This window comes from Morone saxatilis, unplaced genomic scaffold (genome assembly GCF_004916995.1).
Source record: "Morone saxatilis isolate NCDOM2014 unplaced genomic scaffold, NCSU_SB_2.0 Contig15, whole genome shotgun sequence".
NCBI classification, from domain to species: domain Eukaryota; kingdom Metazoa; phylum Chordata; class Actinopteri; family Moronidae; genus Morone; species Morone saxatilis.
The window spans coordinates 21,324,827-21,338,717 of record NW_023339707.1 but is presented as its reverse complement, the minus strand read 5'-3'; the positions used below and the strand labels follow the sequence as shown (position 1 = coordinate 21,338,717).

General features: G+C 36.4%; 2 protein-coding genes across 2 annotated transcripts in view; both read right to left on the bottom strand.

Moving 5' to 3' along the window:
- Positions 1–1,479, bottom strand: part of slc13a3 (solute carrier family 13 member 3) — a gene marked incomplete in the record, with an annotated part of 11,663 nt that extends 10,184 nt beyond the window's left edge. Inside the window, 1 exon segment of the mRNA XM_035655992.1 lies at positions 1,223–1,479. Within this exon segment, the coding sequence (XP_035511885.1) occupies positions 1,223–1,330 (108 nt within the window).
- Positions 1,480–6,067: 4,588 nt separating this feature from the next.
- LOC118323980 lies at positions 6,068–11,107 on the bottom strand. Its single transcript, XM_035656074.1, has 5 exons — positions 11,041–11,107; positions 10,728–10,856; positions 10,273–10,483; positions 8,905–9,071; positions 6,068–6,721 (listed from the first exon to the last, which is right to left on the bottom strand). The coding sequence occupies exons 1-5, from the start codon at positions 11,065–11,067 to the stop codon at positions 6,668–6,670; spliced, it is 588 nt and encodes a 195-aa protein (XP_035511967.1). The 5' UTR covers positions 11,068–11,107; the 3' UTR covers positions 6,068–6,667.
- Positions 11,108–13,891: the final 2,784 nt, after the last annotated feature.

Sequence of the window (13,891 nt, the reverse complement as noted above, 5' to 3'; positions counted from 1 at the left end):
GATCTTACTCTTGGAAAGAAAACAAATAATCATACTTCTTACATGCTCAAGGGTTCCTAAACATCCATCTACCTTTATTTATGACCGCTTATTCTTTTTGCTGGGTCACGGGAGGCTGGACCCTTCTTGCTGTGAGGTGACAGTGTTAACCACTTCACCACCTTGACACCTAAACAGTAACTGATAAAAAAGGGGTAAAGTTTTCTATGGCAATGTCCAAGAAAGAAAGAAAGGAAAGCAAAATGATGAGGCCATTGGTTGAAAAAAGCAAAGTCATTAGGCAATAGAACAAGAAAGATTCAGAGACAGAAACAGGCGACAGAGATAGATGGTGAGTAATAGAGATAAGGCGAGAGCCGTTATGAGTCAAACATGAAGACAGGATGGGAGATGAAAAGACAAAACTAAAAAGGAGGAGGGAGAGAAATGGGGGGTGAGATGATGAAGAGAATAAGAAATGAGTGAGGAGGAGAGAGAACAGAGAAGGAGAGACAGAAGGTTAGAGTGAAATTTAAAAAAAGATGAAAATATCAGAGGATGGGGGAGAGAGAGAAAGAGGGAGATGAGGAAGGTCAGTGAAGGAGAGAAGAAGACAGACAGAGCGGGTGAAGAAGAGAGAGAGAGAGATAGAGAGAGAGAGAGAGAGGGAGGTTGTTTAATGAATCGATCAATTTGATTAACTGATTCATCATTTATCTTGTGAAATATCAAAAACATATAGTGACAATATCCAATCACCACTTCCCAGTGTTTTATACTCTAGGTCTTGTTCTGTCCAACCAAAAGTCCAAAAATATTTTTTAGTTTACAATGATATATAAAGAGCATACAGAAAATATTTTGTTGTTTCACTATTTGTACTTCAATTAAATGACTTAAATGATTAATTAGTTATCTAAATGCTTGCAGATTATTCTTTGTTCATCGAAAAATTGCTCTAAATCGATCTAATTGAGACATTAAGGTTGTTTAGTCTCATATTACATTGATATCTAACAATGGAGATTTAAATTATATTTGTTCACTTAATGTTGGAAAACTTAATATTTGAACTAGTGCTGATTTAATCACATTTATCTTACCGAACAAATAAGATAATTAGTTTGATTATAGACACATGGGGTTATTTCTTTAATAGGCTGCACAGTCAGAATTAATGTGATTCATTCATCGTTCACGGAAAATGCTGGAAAGTGAAATTTTACAGCGGAAATTGCCTCACCTTCTCTGGAAGAGTAAAGAGTAAAGGCAGAAACACCAGTGGGGTGAAGAGGAGAATCAGCTGTTTGTGGATGCACCACAGCTTCTTGGATAAAACAGATATTTCCATCTCCAGAGGAAAGTTTTAGCTCCGTTTTGGGAAAAAGGGAGTTCCAGACTGGCTGAGAGGAGCCAGTTGGGACGCGCTTTGAAGCCTCTGGGTCGAGTACAGAAAAGATTAACTACAGGCTGAAACACCTCCTGGGGTGACATATAGGTCAGAGAGACGGTCAGCTGTTTGTCATGTTTCAGCAGGCCTCTCCCACAGGAAGAGTGATGCATCTTAACTTAACCAAAAACCTCCTTTTTTTTCTTTGCACATTTGACTCTACGGTGGCCCTGAGAGCTCAACACTGCAACTCAAGTGATATAAGACACATATGATATATTTATAATAAAATTAAACATATTTTAAAAGGCAAATAAATAAATCAAACATTTACTAAGGGTCATAATCAGTGTTTGGCTAGTTACTCAAATTTTTTTATTGATTGCTCATTACTCTTTTCAAATATTATTACTTTACTTATTACCTGCCAACAGTAATTAGTTACATTTCACTTTTAAAAAAAAAAAGTTATGTTACTTTTCTGCTCCTCCTCCCCAAAATTCAGACTTAAAAAGTTAAAATCTAGTTTTGTTAGTTAAAATCAAAGGAATATTTCCAGCATTTCCCTTTTTTTATCCATCTTCCAAACTACTTTCCTCCACGATTATAGAAATGAATACAAAGATGTGATTGAATTGTTGGATTGACAATCAGTAAGGGGGTGCCAACAAAAGTAATGTTGTAACTAATTATTTTTAACATTATTACTGAAATGTATTAGTCATTAGTTAAACTACTAGTTGCTGGAAAAATGTCACTGTCATATTATTACTAGCAATGAGTCACTGCCTGTGAGGCTGCAGGCACAGCGTTGCTTTAAAGGTCCAGTGTGTAACATTTAGGAGGATCTAATGGCAGGCAAGGATTATAATATTCATAGGTATGTTTCCATTAATGAATAATCACCTGATTATAGGAACCGTTGTGCTGTTGTTACAAGTGGCAGGTTAGCTGATCACCTGGAGCCACTCTGAGCATACACATAAAAAGATACAAAACACAATAATCCCCACTAATTTTAAACAACATCCAACAATTTAAGAGCAGACATACTGAAACATCACAAATCCTACAGTTATCAAACATTAAATCTATATAAATCAAATAGGGACACATGTATATATTAAATAATGTATTAAAACAGAGGTTCCTTACCTTCTTCTGTATGAGACCCCTTTTTATTTTATCATTGAGTAAACTGACTCAGTGACATATTTTATGCATATTTCGTATTATATTCAGTTTATAACAAAACACTACTGAACAACGGATAAACTGTACAATGAACCCAAACAGTCAACACAATAACGGCAGGAAGTTTGTGTAAAATTAGTAATTTGGATGAATTTTGAGCAGATTACTTCCTGTGAATATTGATCAGAGATTAGTTTTCCTGTTTTATGCAATTATCTGTCTGTACTTTGTATTTATTTATTTATTTTTTTCAACAATTGTTACTACTTAATAGGCCTCTTTTTTGATAAAATTGTCTTCTTTCTCATTCTTGGCCATTGTTCTATTGGTTGCTTTAACTTTTCTAATGCAGGACAAGGCTGTTTATCAGAGAATAAACTGAATACTAAGATATAGGCCTACTGTGTATATTGTTTAAGTTTTCTTAAACCCCTTAAAATCACGAAGGCCTTGTGACCCCCTGTGAAGCTTTGGTGACCCCTGGTGGGGGTCCCATCCCCCAGTTTTGGTAGCACTACATTAGGTGTCTTTTAAAACATTCTAACCAAGTTGTCAGGCTGTTTTTGGAGTTATTCCTTTACATTCCTCCCTTTACAAACCCTCTTAAATGAAACTAAATCAACAGAGAATGATTATCTATAAAATCTCCACCATAAAAGCCATATGGAAGAGCAATTCTTCTGTATTTATCTTTCAGGGAGGAAGTTACCCGTATGAAAACCACAATGGATTTTTGGGGCCTGATATATTTCAACAGAATACTAAACTGCAACAGAGTTTAATGCATGTATTAAGACATAATATCTTATATTCATTCAGATGTAAATAGTTTCCATAAAAAAGATATAAAAAGAGAAAGAGCTTATTTTACTTTCAGAGATTATTATTATTGGGATATATATATATGTATTATAATATTGAATGAAAGCTTTATATAGTTCTTACTGTTGGGTTGTGAGTTAAAGATCTCTGGGTCCTCTAATACATTAACACTCACACTCACACACACCATACTAAAGACAATGGGAATCTCTCTGTAAAGGTCAGGAAGAGATGAAAACAGCAGAGCTTGTAAAGGTTCAAGGATTTTTAAAGACTCTGAAGTAATTGAGACATTAACTGCTCAGTCTTTCCTTTTTTATCTTTTAGGGCACAACAACAATGATTTAAATATTCATGCAAACACTATTAATAATATATTAGCTGCACATATGATGGCTCTGATATCTTATAATGAACGGGAGAAAATGGCAACATTTGGGTCAGGGGGCTTTTATTCTGTGGTAAAAACTGAGGGAACAACAGGAGGATTATGAGCTTTAATTCACGGCATCACTTTCATGAGGAAAAGCAGAAAGAAAAACAAGCAAACGTGGTAACTTTTGCCAGTCTTTTTGTTCAGTTGAAGCCTGAAGAGCTGGAACAGAATGAGATAAATCTCAGGGTGAGGAAAAGGAGGTGGAAGTTCTTGACAAAGTCTGCAAATCTTGTAAGAAATCAAGGATCAAATCAAGGTCTTACATGCTACAACTTTGTGATAGATGCTGTCACACATAATGTGTGTAATGTTTGCTAATAAAAAATAAATAAAATCACTTATAACTGATTTAGAGGATTGGTGTGTCTGTGTCAATGATCTCTCTAAAGTCTCCAAACAGGTCAGACAGTCAGCTTCACCACTTACGCTGCTGTAGTCTTTTTTAAGTCTTCTAAGACCTGATACAAAGAGCTTGAATAACCTGAATGAACACAGGAAGAGACAAAACAGCACAGAATAAGAACCAATCCAGTGAATTATTCAACTGGAAAAAGAACTAACTAAAGCTGCTTTTAGAGGAAATAGTGCCTCAGAGCAAAGGGGAGCTCGCCTACAGTCTGTAAACATGAATGATAGCTAAGATAAAATGACTTATTCATTATAGAAAGACAGAATTACTGATCCTTCCATGATTTATTTTACTGCTTTTGCTTAGTTTAGTTGTTAATTCTGTGGGACTACACAGCATTGTCATGCTTTGTCCCACATATTGAGCCAATATTCCACATTTTGGTTACCACTGCATGAAAGATGCTTTTTCTAAAATCAGAATTTGTCCGGTGGCTGTGAAGCAAGCAGGGAAGGCTGTCATCACCAGGCTGTGGCTAATGTGAATCAACCTGCGCACACGTGGGCCTAGTGCAGGCTTATCTGTCACCATCTTTGCTACACTGCGCCCAACAGGGAAAATTCCAGGTTACCACAAAATAACCAGCTATGCAGATATTTGATGGTGAAGTACCACAAAGAAACAGAAATGCAGCTACAACAAAGAAGGGGAAACTAACTGGGTGAAGACGGTGCAAGGCGACAATGGCATGAGACCATAAGAACTGTAAAGCTTCCTTTTATCATTACTTAGAGTGGGAGATTGGAAAGTTGCATTCAAGCTCACTTTACATGCTAAAGGCCTAACCTGTAACCTGGATAGTGTATTGTGTGCTGAGTCAACCAGAGGCCAAAACTTACGTGTTACAACCTGAGGGGGAATAGAAAATCTTTATTTTTTAAGTTAGACATTCAATCAAAATGTCATGTCCCACATTTTTCCACACAAAAAACCCCAACTGACACACACCATTATTTTCCATTTTCTGTGGCTGTGGAGTTCTGAGGATTTGCCAGTAGGTGGTGATCTGTGCACATTTTCTTTTCCCACATTGCACCTGCTGAGCTGCTGTCAATGAGACGCCTCGTCTCTTGTCTCAAATCAATATTTTCAAAAGGCAGTGATCCATGTAATGGTTTTCCTGTATTCTTCTGGCTTTGTAAAACGGGGAAGAGAACTCAGTGGTGGATATTCACTCCACTGTGATGATTGGTGGGCTTTGCTCCAGGTGTCCGCAGGACAAAAGCTGCTGGATTTCTGTACATCCCCAAAAAGGAGAAGTCAGTACTAACAGTTTTACATCCTGGTTTTCACTTTCACTTCATAAACAGGAACTATACTCTAGAACTACACTACACCGATAAAATAACCACAGTTTACATCTGATAATGGTTTTCTGAAATTACGTTTTTGATGTCTGCGGTGTGACTGTGTTCAAGCTGGTATCGTTGTCTTTGAGCAGCGGATTTATGGCAGAAACTACAAGTGTAACAGGCGGTGTGTGAAAGCCACTAGCTGAATGATATAGTTTTGCTGAGTTTTGTCATAAATAATGTACAAAGTAAACATTTCATTCGCTGGACAAAAAAAAAGGACCTGTATCTGGAAAGAAACAACGGTGTATAAGTTTATGGATCTGTATTTAGATTTGTATATCATATCACATTATAGCATATAAAAATAAAATCTGTCAGAGATCAATCCTAAGAACTGATACTCGTTGAATCGATACAGAAAAACATCAATATTTGTGTCAGTGCTGCAATATTTGCATCTCTGCTGCTGTCTTGTGCATTCACATAATGTACATTTATTTATTTACCATCAAAACATTTTGTTTAAACATGTGATTAAGTAATTAACACAGAAAAACATAAAGAAATGGGTCATGTTTGGCAAATTATTTGGTGGTCACACTCCCCTATGATAGTATTTTAGCTGTTATTAACAATAAAAAGTATTGATACCTGTGATCTTGGACCTGGTATTGAAACCAAACTTTGTGGTATCATCCAACCCTAGCACTAACAGTAAAATAATTTCAAAATAATTAGCTGAACTTTGTAATTTAAACCGTTGGCAAATGTTATCACATGTCAGCTCTACTAGAGTTAACACTGTGTTTACACCTGGAGCAGTGATTGTGTGGTGCATGGTGGTTTGTGTTTCTCAAAAAAAAAAAAAGCCCTACATCCTCTCATGTCTGTTCCTGTTTACAACTTTCCTGGTTAAGTCAACCAATTTAATGCTAATAATAAAAAGGCAACAAGTGGGTTGGTTCAGCACAGGATACATTTTAGTTATCTAAGGACACTTTACTGAAAAAATACACAAATATCTTTGAAAGCAAATAAAATACAATAAATAAGAAATGTAAAAATAAAAAATCATTATGTAAGTGATTTAGAGGATTTGTTTGTCTGCGTCAAAGATCTCCATGAAGGTCAGACAGTCAGCTTCACCACTTACGCTGCCGTTGTCTTGAAGACCGGATACGAAGAGCTCGAATAACCTGAATGTGCACAGAAAGAGACAGAACAGCACAGAATAAAATGATTAAACTGCAAAGAAGCTATGTGCTATGTGTGTGTAAAAAAAAAACTAAAAGCCCCCAAAAGCTGGAGACGTGCTGTCGTTAGAGGAAATGATGCCTCAGAGCAGAGGTAAGCTCGCCTACAGTCTCTCTGTAAACATGACTGAACAACAGCCCACAGACAGTAAGAGGTGTCAGATTCCCACACTGGGACAGTCTGCATTACTCACATACAGAATACAAGATTTTATACACTAAATATGCACAAACACCTCTGATACTGTGTATATCCTTTTATATAATACACTCCTGGCCCACTTTATTATGTACACAGTCTAATACAATCAGCTCAGCCATAAAAGATAATAATATTCTGTTGATTGTATTAATTTAATGTTTATGATTGAGGTTGTAGTGTGGATATATTGGACTGCAATATATTATGAGGTGTTAGTAAGATTCCTCCCACCATCATGTTTGTAAATGTGGGTGTGAAACAACAATGCAAACTACAACCTTGATGATAAAAACTGATTTTAAAGTAAAATTAATGTAGTGTCAATAAAAACTGACCATTATTGTCTTTACAAAGGCAGAATTTATGCCTGCGTAGAGTTGGATTGCATTCGATTTCACAGGTGCACCTGATAAAGAGGCCACTGAGTGTAAAATCTACAACAAGTTAAATAACAGAATTAAGTCATTTGTCTGGCGCTGCTATCGGCAGGACTTTGAGTTTTATTTAGATCATATTTTGAGGTTTTAATAAGTACTTTGTTAATGTTGCCATAGTTATAATAATAAACACTTGGTTGAGGTGCTAATGGTGGTTATGCTTTTATAAAAAACCTATTTTGATTGTCAGTGCGAAATATTACAACAGGAAATGAACTGCGGTCTCTGGTGATAAAGACTGATATTTTGTTGTTCCGTCCATCCGCCCCAATCTCCTCCCTACACTGACTTTATCGCTTGATAATAATGTCACAGCAATTCCTACTTTCTTACTTTGTTCCCTTTACTTTCTATGTAATGGTACTTTTACAATGATGTCAGGGAAGAACCTGTGCAGTTATCAGCTGCTCCACACATATGACTTTACTTCATGAAGAGTGCTGCTGTCTGACACCATACTAGTTTTTACTAATATAACTGGTCTGTAATGATTAAATACAACTCTTGATTGGCAGTCAACCAGTACAGTAGTATTACACAGTAGCTACACCACTTCAAATGTGGCAGTCACTCTGTTTTTTTTCTCTATTTCTAGCTGTTGTCGTAACAATATCTAATATCTAACATTTGGATAACATTAAGCTCACCCATATAAGGGTCAGTAACTGGGGGCCACTGCCTAACGTCATCAATCGAACTACCCACGTGGCTGCTCAAAGAGTCACTGAAATATTTTATGTTATAACAAGATAAATAGTATATTGTTATGACAAGAAAAGTTTAACGTTATAAGAAATATTTGTTATAACAAGAAACGTTTGTATGTTGTAACAACATTAAATTATCTTGTCATAATGTGAAAAACATGTAACAATATGTTTATAACAATAAACTTTACATGTTTGAACGTGATACTGATCTGTTTTTCAACAACAAGTTGTGGCAATCTAGAACAAGATAAATAATTTATTGTTATAACAAGAAAAGTTCCTTGTTACAATCTGATAAGTTTGTATGTCATAATAACGTAAAAATATATTGTTGTAATGTGAAAAACATACTGTCATAACAATAAACGTTTCACTCTATAAGGTGATATTGTGTGGAAGCAATATGCTGTCATATCTGTCAACCTCAAAACTAAAAACATGTTTTTTTCTCTTTGCGACTTCATGTATCTCTCGTTGTGTAGGAGTCAGTCAGTCAGTTTATGTCGACTGCAGCTCCTCTAAATGCTGCAGCAAGGCCCTCTTGAAATATAGACTCGATTTTTAAGATTCTCTCATATGTTTTTAAAGCCCTACATGAGTTGGCACCGGCGCCGTCTTTTGATCAGTTTCTCCTCTCCCTTCCACATTCCCATTTATTCTTCATTTGAATCATCTATTCGTAAACCACTTCATGCTCTTTATGTTGACTTGACCATGTTTGCTTCATAACCTGTAACAAATCCATACAGTACGTGCAGATAAATAGAGTCTATTTACCCAAATGCTAATTATAGATAAAATGATTTTGGCCAGGCCCACTGCCACATAGCCCGTAATGGTCCACATGACGGGCAGGTCCACAGCTGGTTTGTGGCAGAGCGAGTCGTAGTGAGTCGTGTTCAGCACATTTGTCACTGTTGTCAGGTCAGCCTGGGTTGCACATACTGCATTTAGACAAAAATAGAAGAAACCAGTATATAAATGAGATATTTCAGCCCAGACTGGTAGGAATCTATCACAGCAATAACTGATTGTATCTTATCGATGATTAAACATGATTTCTTTGAGAGGTTTAACAGACAGTTTCACAAAATTTCTAACATAAAAATATGTTTATACCTGAAATCGAAATCATTTTATCCAGCAGAAGTAAGACTATAGCATATTTTATATTTCCAATGAATGGAAGAAATGCATACATAAAAAGGTCACAATGGAAAGGAAAACTATGTTGTGTTTGAGATGATGGATGAGAGAGTGTTTCCTGCTTTTTGATGTGGTCTACACTTTCTGTGACTGTTTGCAGAAATGAGGTTAAAAAAAATCAATTTGGGTCATGAAATTTTTGCATCGCATCATATATGGTATGTGGTTTAAACTGGTGGTTTTCAACCTTTGCCTTTAAAGGAGTAAACTGACAACACCTGACTTAGGGACATATTTATAAGATTATTTCCTGTGAATATTGATCAATATTGAGTTTTCCTGATAATTTAAGGTACTCTTTATGCAATTCTCTGTCTGTATTATGTATTTGTATCATTATTTAATCAATAATAAACACTTAATAATCTTCTTTTGTGACAAATTCAGTGTTTCCTTCTACCTGATTTTCTTCTATTAACTCTTTATTTGTTTTAACTGCATACTTTTCCAATGCAGGACGGAGCTGTTTAACAGAGAGTGAAGGCTCTGCAAATGTAGCTTGTGTTCAGGACCTTAAAGTTTATATCTTAAATAATAATCTAAACTCCGAGTTAGGGGCTCGAACCCCAGGTTGGGAACCGATGTTTTAAACAGAACTTAAATCCAATCTTGTAGGTGTTTACTAATTTAATGTTTTCTGAAGCATCTCACTGGGAAACTGTGACTTAAATTAGTCACAGTTAATGAATTAATTCATTATTAAATAATTACTTTTTAGACTTCAAAGACTTTTGGGACTTGCAGTATCAACTCTTTAACTGTCAAATATATAATATATAGCCTATATAAAACATCTTATTACTGCATGAGGAATCCTAACTTTTGAGATGAGATATAATAAAAACATTTAAACATACTTCAACATACTATCCAGATAGATGTGTAGCTCAGTTCAGATGCTCTGAGTCAGTGAAGCATTATATATTTTGCAAAGCTCACCATTAACGTTCAGGATGACTTTGTCATACTGATTTTGGCCCCCTACATTTGCACTGATGGAACACTCGTAGTTGCCTGAATCTTCAGGCGTCACTCTGGTAAGCAGCAGACTGTGTTTCTCTCCAAAACTGGCCGGCCGAGGGAAGTTGTAGCTCTGCGGCACCTTATCATTTTTACCTCTCCTGATAATGCCACGCTTACTCTGGTTGAACTGTTCAAAGTAACAACCAAAAAAGACATTTTTATACATCCATATGACAAAAATAAGTTACTGAATGTTACTGACTGTGGAGTTTGTAATCACTGTGGTGTATCAGTTACAATACACTAGAGGATTTAATGGTTTCTTGTACTTTACTGGAAAGGCTGTACAGGTTTACTCTTGAGTTGTACTGTGTGTCTAGAATAACAGACCACTGCAATTAACTGTAGCATCATAGAAGTGATTCACTGACCTTATACCATGTCACTGAGAGGAAATCCGTGAGGCCACTTTCAAGACTTGGACACTTCAGTTGGACATCTTCATCACAGGCTGCAGTAATTTCTGACGAAGTCTGTGTTGCGTAATGCACCAACAACAGCTGAGATGGTCAAACACAGTGTTCAGATCAGATTTCTATCAGTGTGCACGGCATAAAAAACACTGAGCTACTTATGCTCCTTTAGTGGATGAAATTATCCATAAAATGTTATAAGATTGAATTTTATAGTTAAATAAAAAGTTATAATTATATATATATTAAAAAAAAATCTGATTTAACTCACCTTAATGAACAGTACCTTCTGTAACATCTTTTAAACTTGAGTTATCTGTAACAAGTGGTGTTTTTTCTCTCACTTCACTGGAAATTGAGTCACTTCCTGTAAAGGGGCATGTTTTAGCTGAGTATTATTATTAGATGGCGATATGCCATCGTGTGGTGCTTGAGAGCAGTGCAACTGCAATTTCCACATTGAAATGTCCATCAACACTAGACCTATGTTATATACATGTACTTACATTATCCCAAATGTTTCCAATATTTTATTTAGGGAACGGTGCTTTTCCGCTTTGTGCATGCTTCAGCGTTGTGGTTGAAGCTGTTATAAACTGACTTTTTATCTAGTTTTAAGGCACATTTTTACGATACACTTTTTAGACCTTAGTGGGTTTTAAGTATATATTTTACTATAACTATAATATCATTTTTAGTTATCAGAGAAACAACCACAACATTAGCAGCAGCTCAGCTGGCAGGCCGCCCTCTGTCTACCAAATAACATAATAAAAACACACAATTTAAAGGTGAAACTGCTTTATTCAGTGTTTTTACCGGTTTGATTTACCGGTTCTGTTTGTTTTGGAGAGGAGGAGACCTCTGTGGATTATTCGGCTCCCAGTAAAAACCTCCTGAATGATGAACACACTTTTTAGAGAAAGGGTTAGACGCAGCTTCTCCCTAATCCAACACTGGAAAGGTGTGGGGTGGAGGAGGCGGTTCCGAAGCTATTTGATCATCCATCAAGCAGTTCTGATGGATTATACTGTCAAATTAACTTCTCCCCTCACTGCAGTAATACAGAAGTGTGTTCATCACTGTTGGGTGTAGTGACAGGTGCAACAAAACACATTGTGAAACAGATGCCTTCAACCAGAGTGGGCCATAAACACACAAACAAACAATGAAACAGGGCAACAGAAGACAGTGGACATGTGTGAATACTATTCATATAACACAATTCTAATACTAACACACAATACAATAAGCAAGTATAGGATTATATAGAGTGTTAGGCTATATGTGGGTATCTTGGCAATTTATGGTGTATTTCAGGGGTCAAAATTGTCTTTGGGGCCACTTCAACGTTCAACTATTACAAGAATATTCTGAAAATATTTCCATTACTAACATTATAATTAACAAAAAAAAAAAAATGCAACAACAAATGAAGGCCCGAAACCTGCTTTCTCCTTATCAACCCTTTACATGCATTTGCAGTCACCTTTGACCTTTGCCATTATTTTGCACCAAATAAAAAAAAATATATATATAATTGTGTCTTTATTTGAATTGTGTATCAAAGGAGTTTAATTGACATGAAACAATTAGGAAACAAATCTTACATCCTGTCGAAGGGGCGATGAAGGGCTGGAAATGGCCCCCGGGGCCGGCAGTTTGAGTCCCCTGGTGTGTGTTTGAATAAAGGAGAATTATTGTACGTGGAATAGATAGAACTTGAACCTCTTGCACCTAATTGTGGTGCAACAGGTTCACAAATGGTCTGGATTTGCCAAAACGGATGTAACCTAGTTGGTCAGACATGACTGACTTACATACTGGAGGCTCTCATCAGTCACACACACACACACACACACACATACACACACACAGTGAGGCTGGCTCATCCTGTTGTTTTCATCCCAGGGAACTCCCCATTGTCTCCCTTCAAGCATATTATTTGTATGTGTCGCTCTTGTTGACAAAGGAGGTCGATATATGGTTATTAATAGCTGACTGGTTTTATGGAAAAGGGAAGAGTGAGGTCTTTGGATTCCGACATCTGCATCAAACAATGCCTCATTCAGCAGCAGCTGGCACAGTGAACACAGGGAGGTAGAAATGTACTGATTTTACTACAGATCATCAGTGGAAATGAGGATATTTTTTTTGTCCGCTTCCTTATTGGACACTGGTAACTGTGCAGCTGTGAGCAGTTTTAGATTTATGACAAGGGTTAATCTCAGCATAAGAAAGAAATAGCAAAGCGTCATACTCTACATTTTTGAAATACTTTTCATGTGTTGGTCACCGCAGATGTTCTAATACTCCAGCGCAGCGTTTATTTACAGTTATACAAACTACGTGTTTTAAGGAAATACTGTGATTATTAACTTCAGTGACAAAAAAAACAACAACTGCTGAAGCTTGTAAGACTTTAGTTGTGACTTTCTGAGGGTTTGATTGTTGGAGTCGAGTGCACGTGTAATGAGTGCATGTATGTGTTTGATTCTGGCTCTTAGTGTTGTAGTTAAATGGTGTTGCACGCCACAGTAAATCCCAGAGGTTGTTAGCACGCCCAGCTGCTAGTGCAGGTCTCCATGTTTCTGTCAGCAAGGTTGTTCACCGCACACTCTTTCGCCTCTGATTGAGGAAATCCTCTGACTGTTTGCTCTGTTTGCTGAAATTAAACGTCCCAATAGTTCCGCCATCTCTCCCACAGGTCCTGTACATGGAGACTTTCCCATGAAGACTGTGCATGTTTACTGGGGTTTGACAGATATATAGCTCTTTGATGGGCCGTAACAGTACCAATGTTTTTGTGCTACAAAGGCTGGTAGATGATATTTTGAGATAATTCTAGTTATTTCTTTGTTTATTAACTTTGTTTTATTGTTTTGAGAAAGAAGATCCACTAAAATGGTAATTAAAAAATTCAAAAACTGAAATTAAAACTAATCAAATCCCTCTTACTTCAGTTCACATAATGTTTTTATTGTCCCACAAGAGGAAACAGTTTTGCAGCAAGGAAGCATAAAAACATAAACCATAAACAAGGACAATTGAAGACTTTAGAGATTAAAAGTGCTCGTACTAGACATGCAATACAGAAAGCAATGAAAGGTTACTGTGATAAA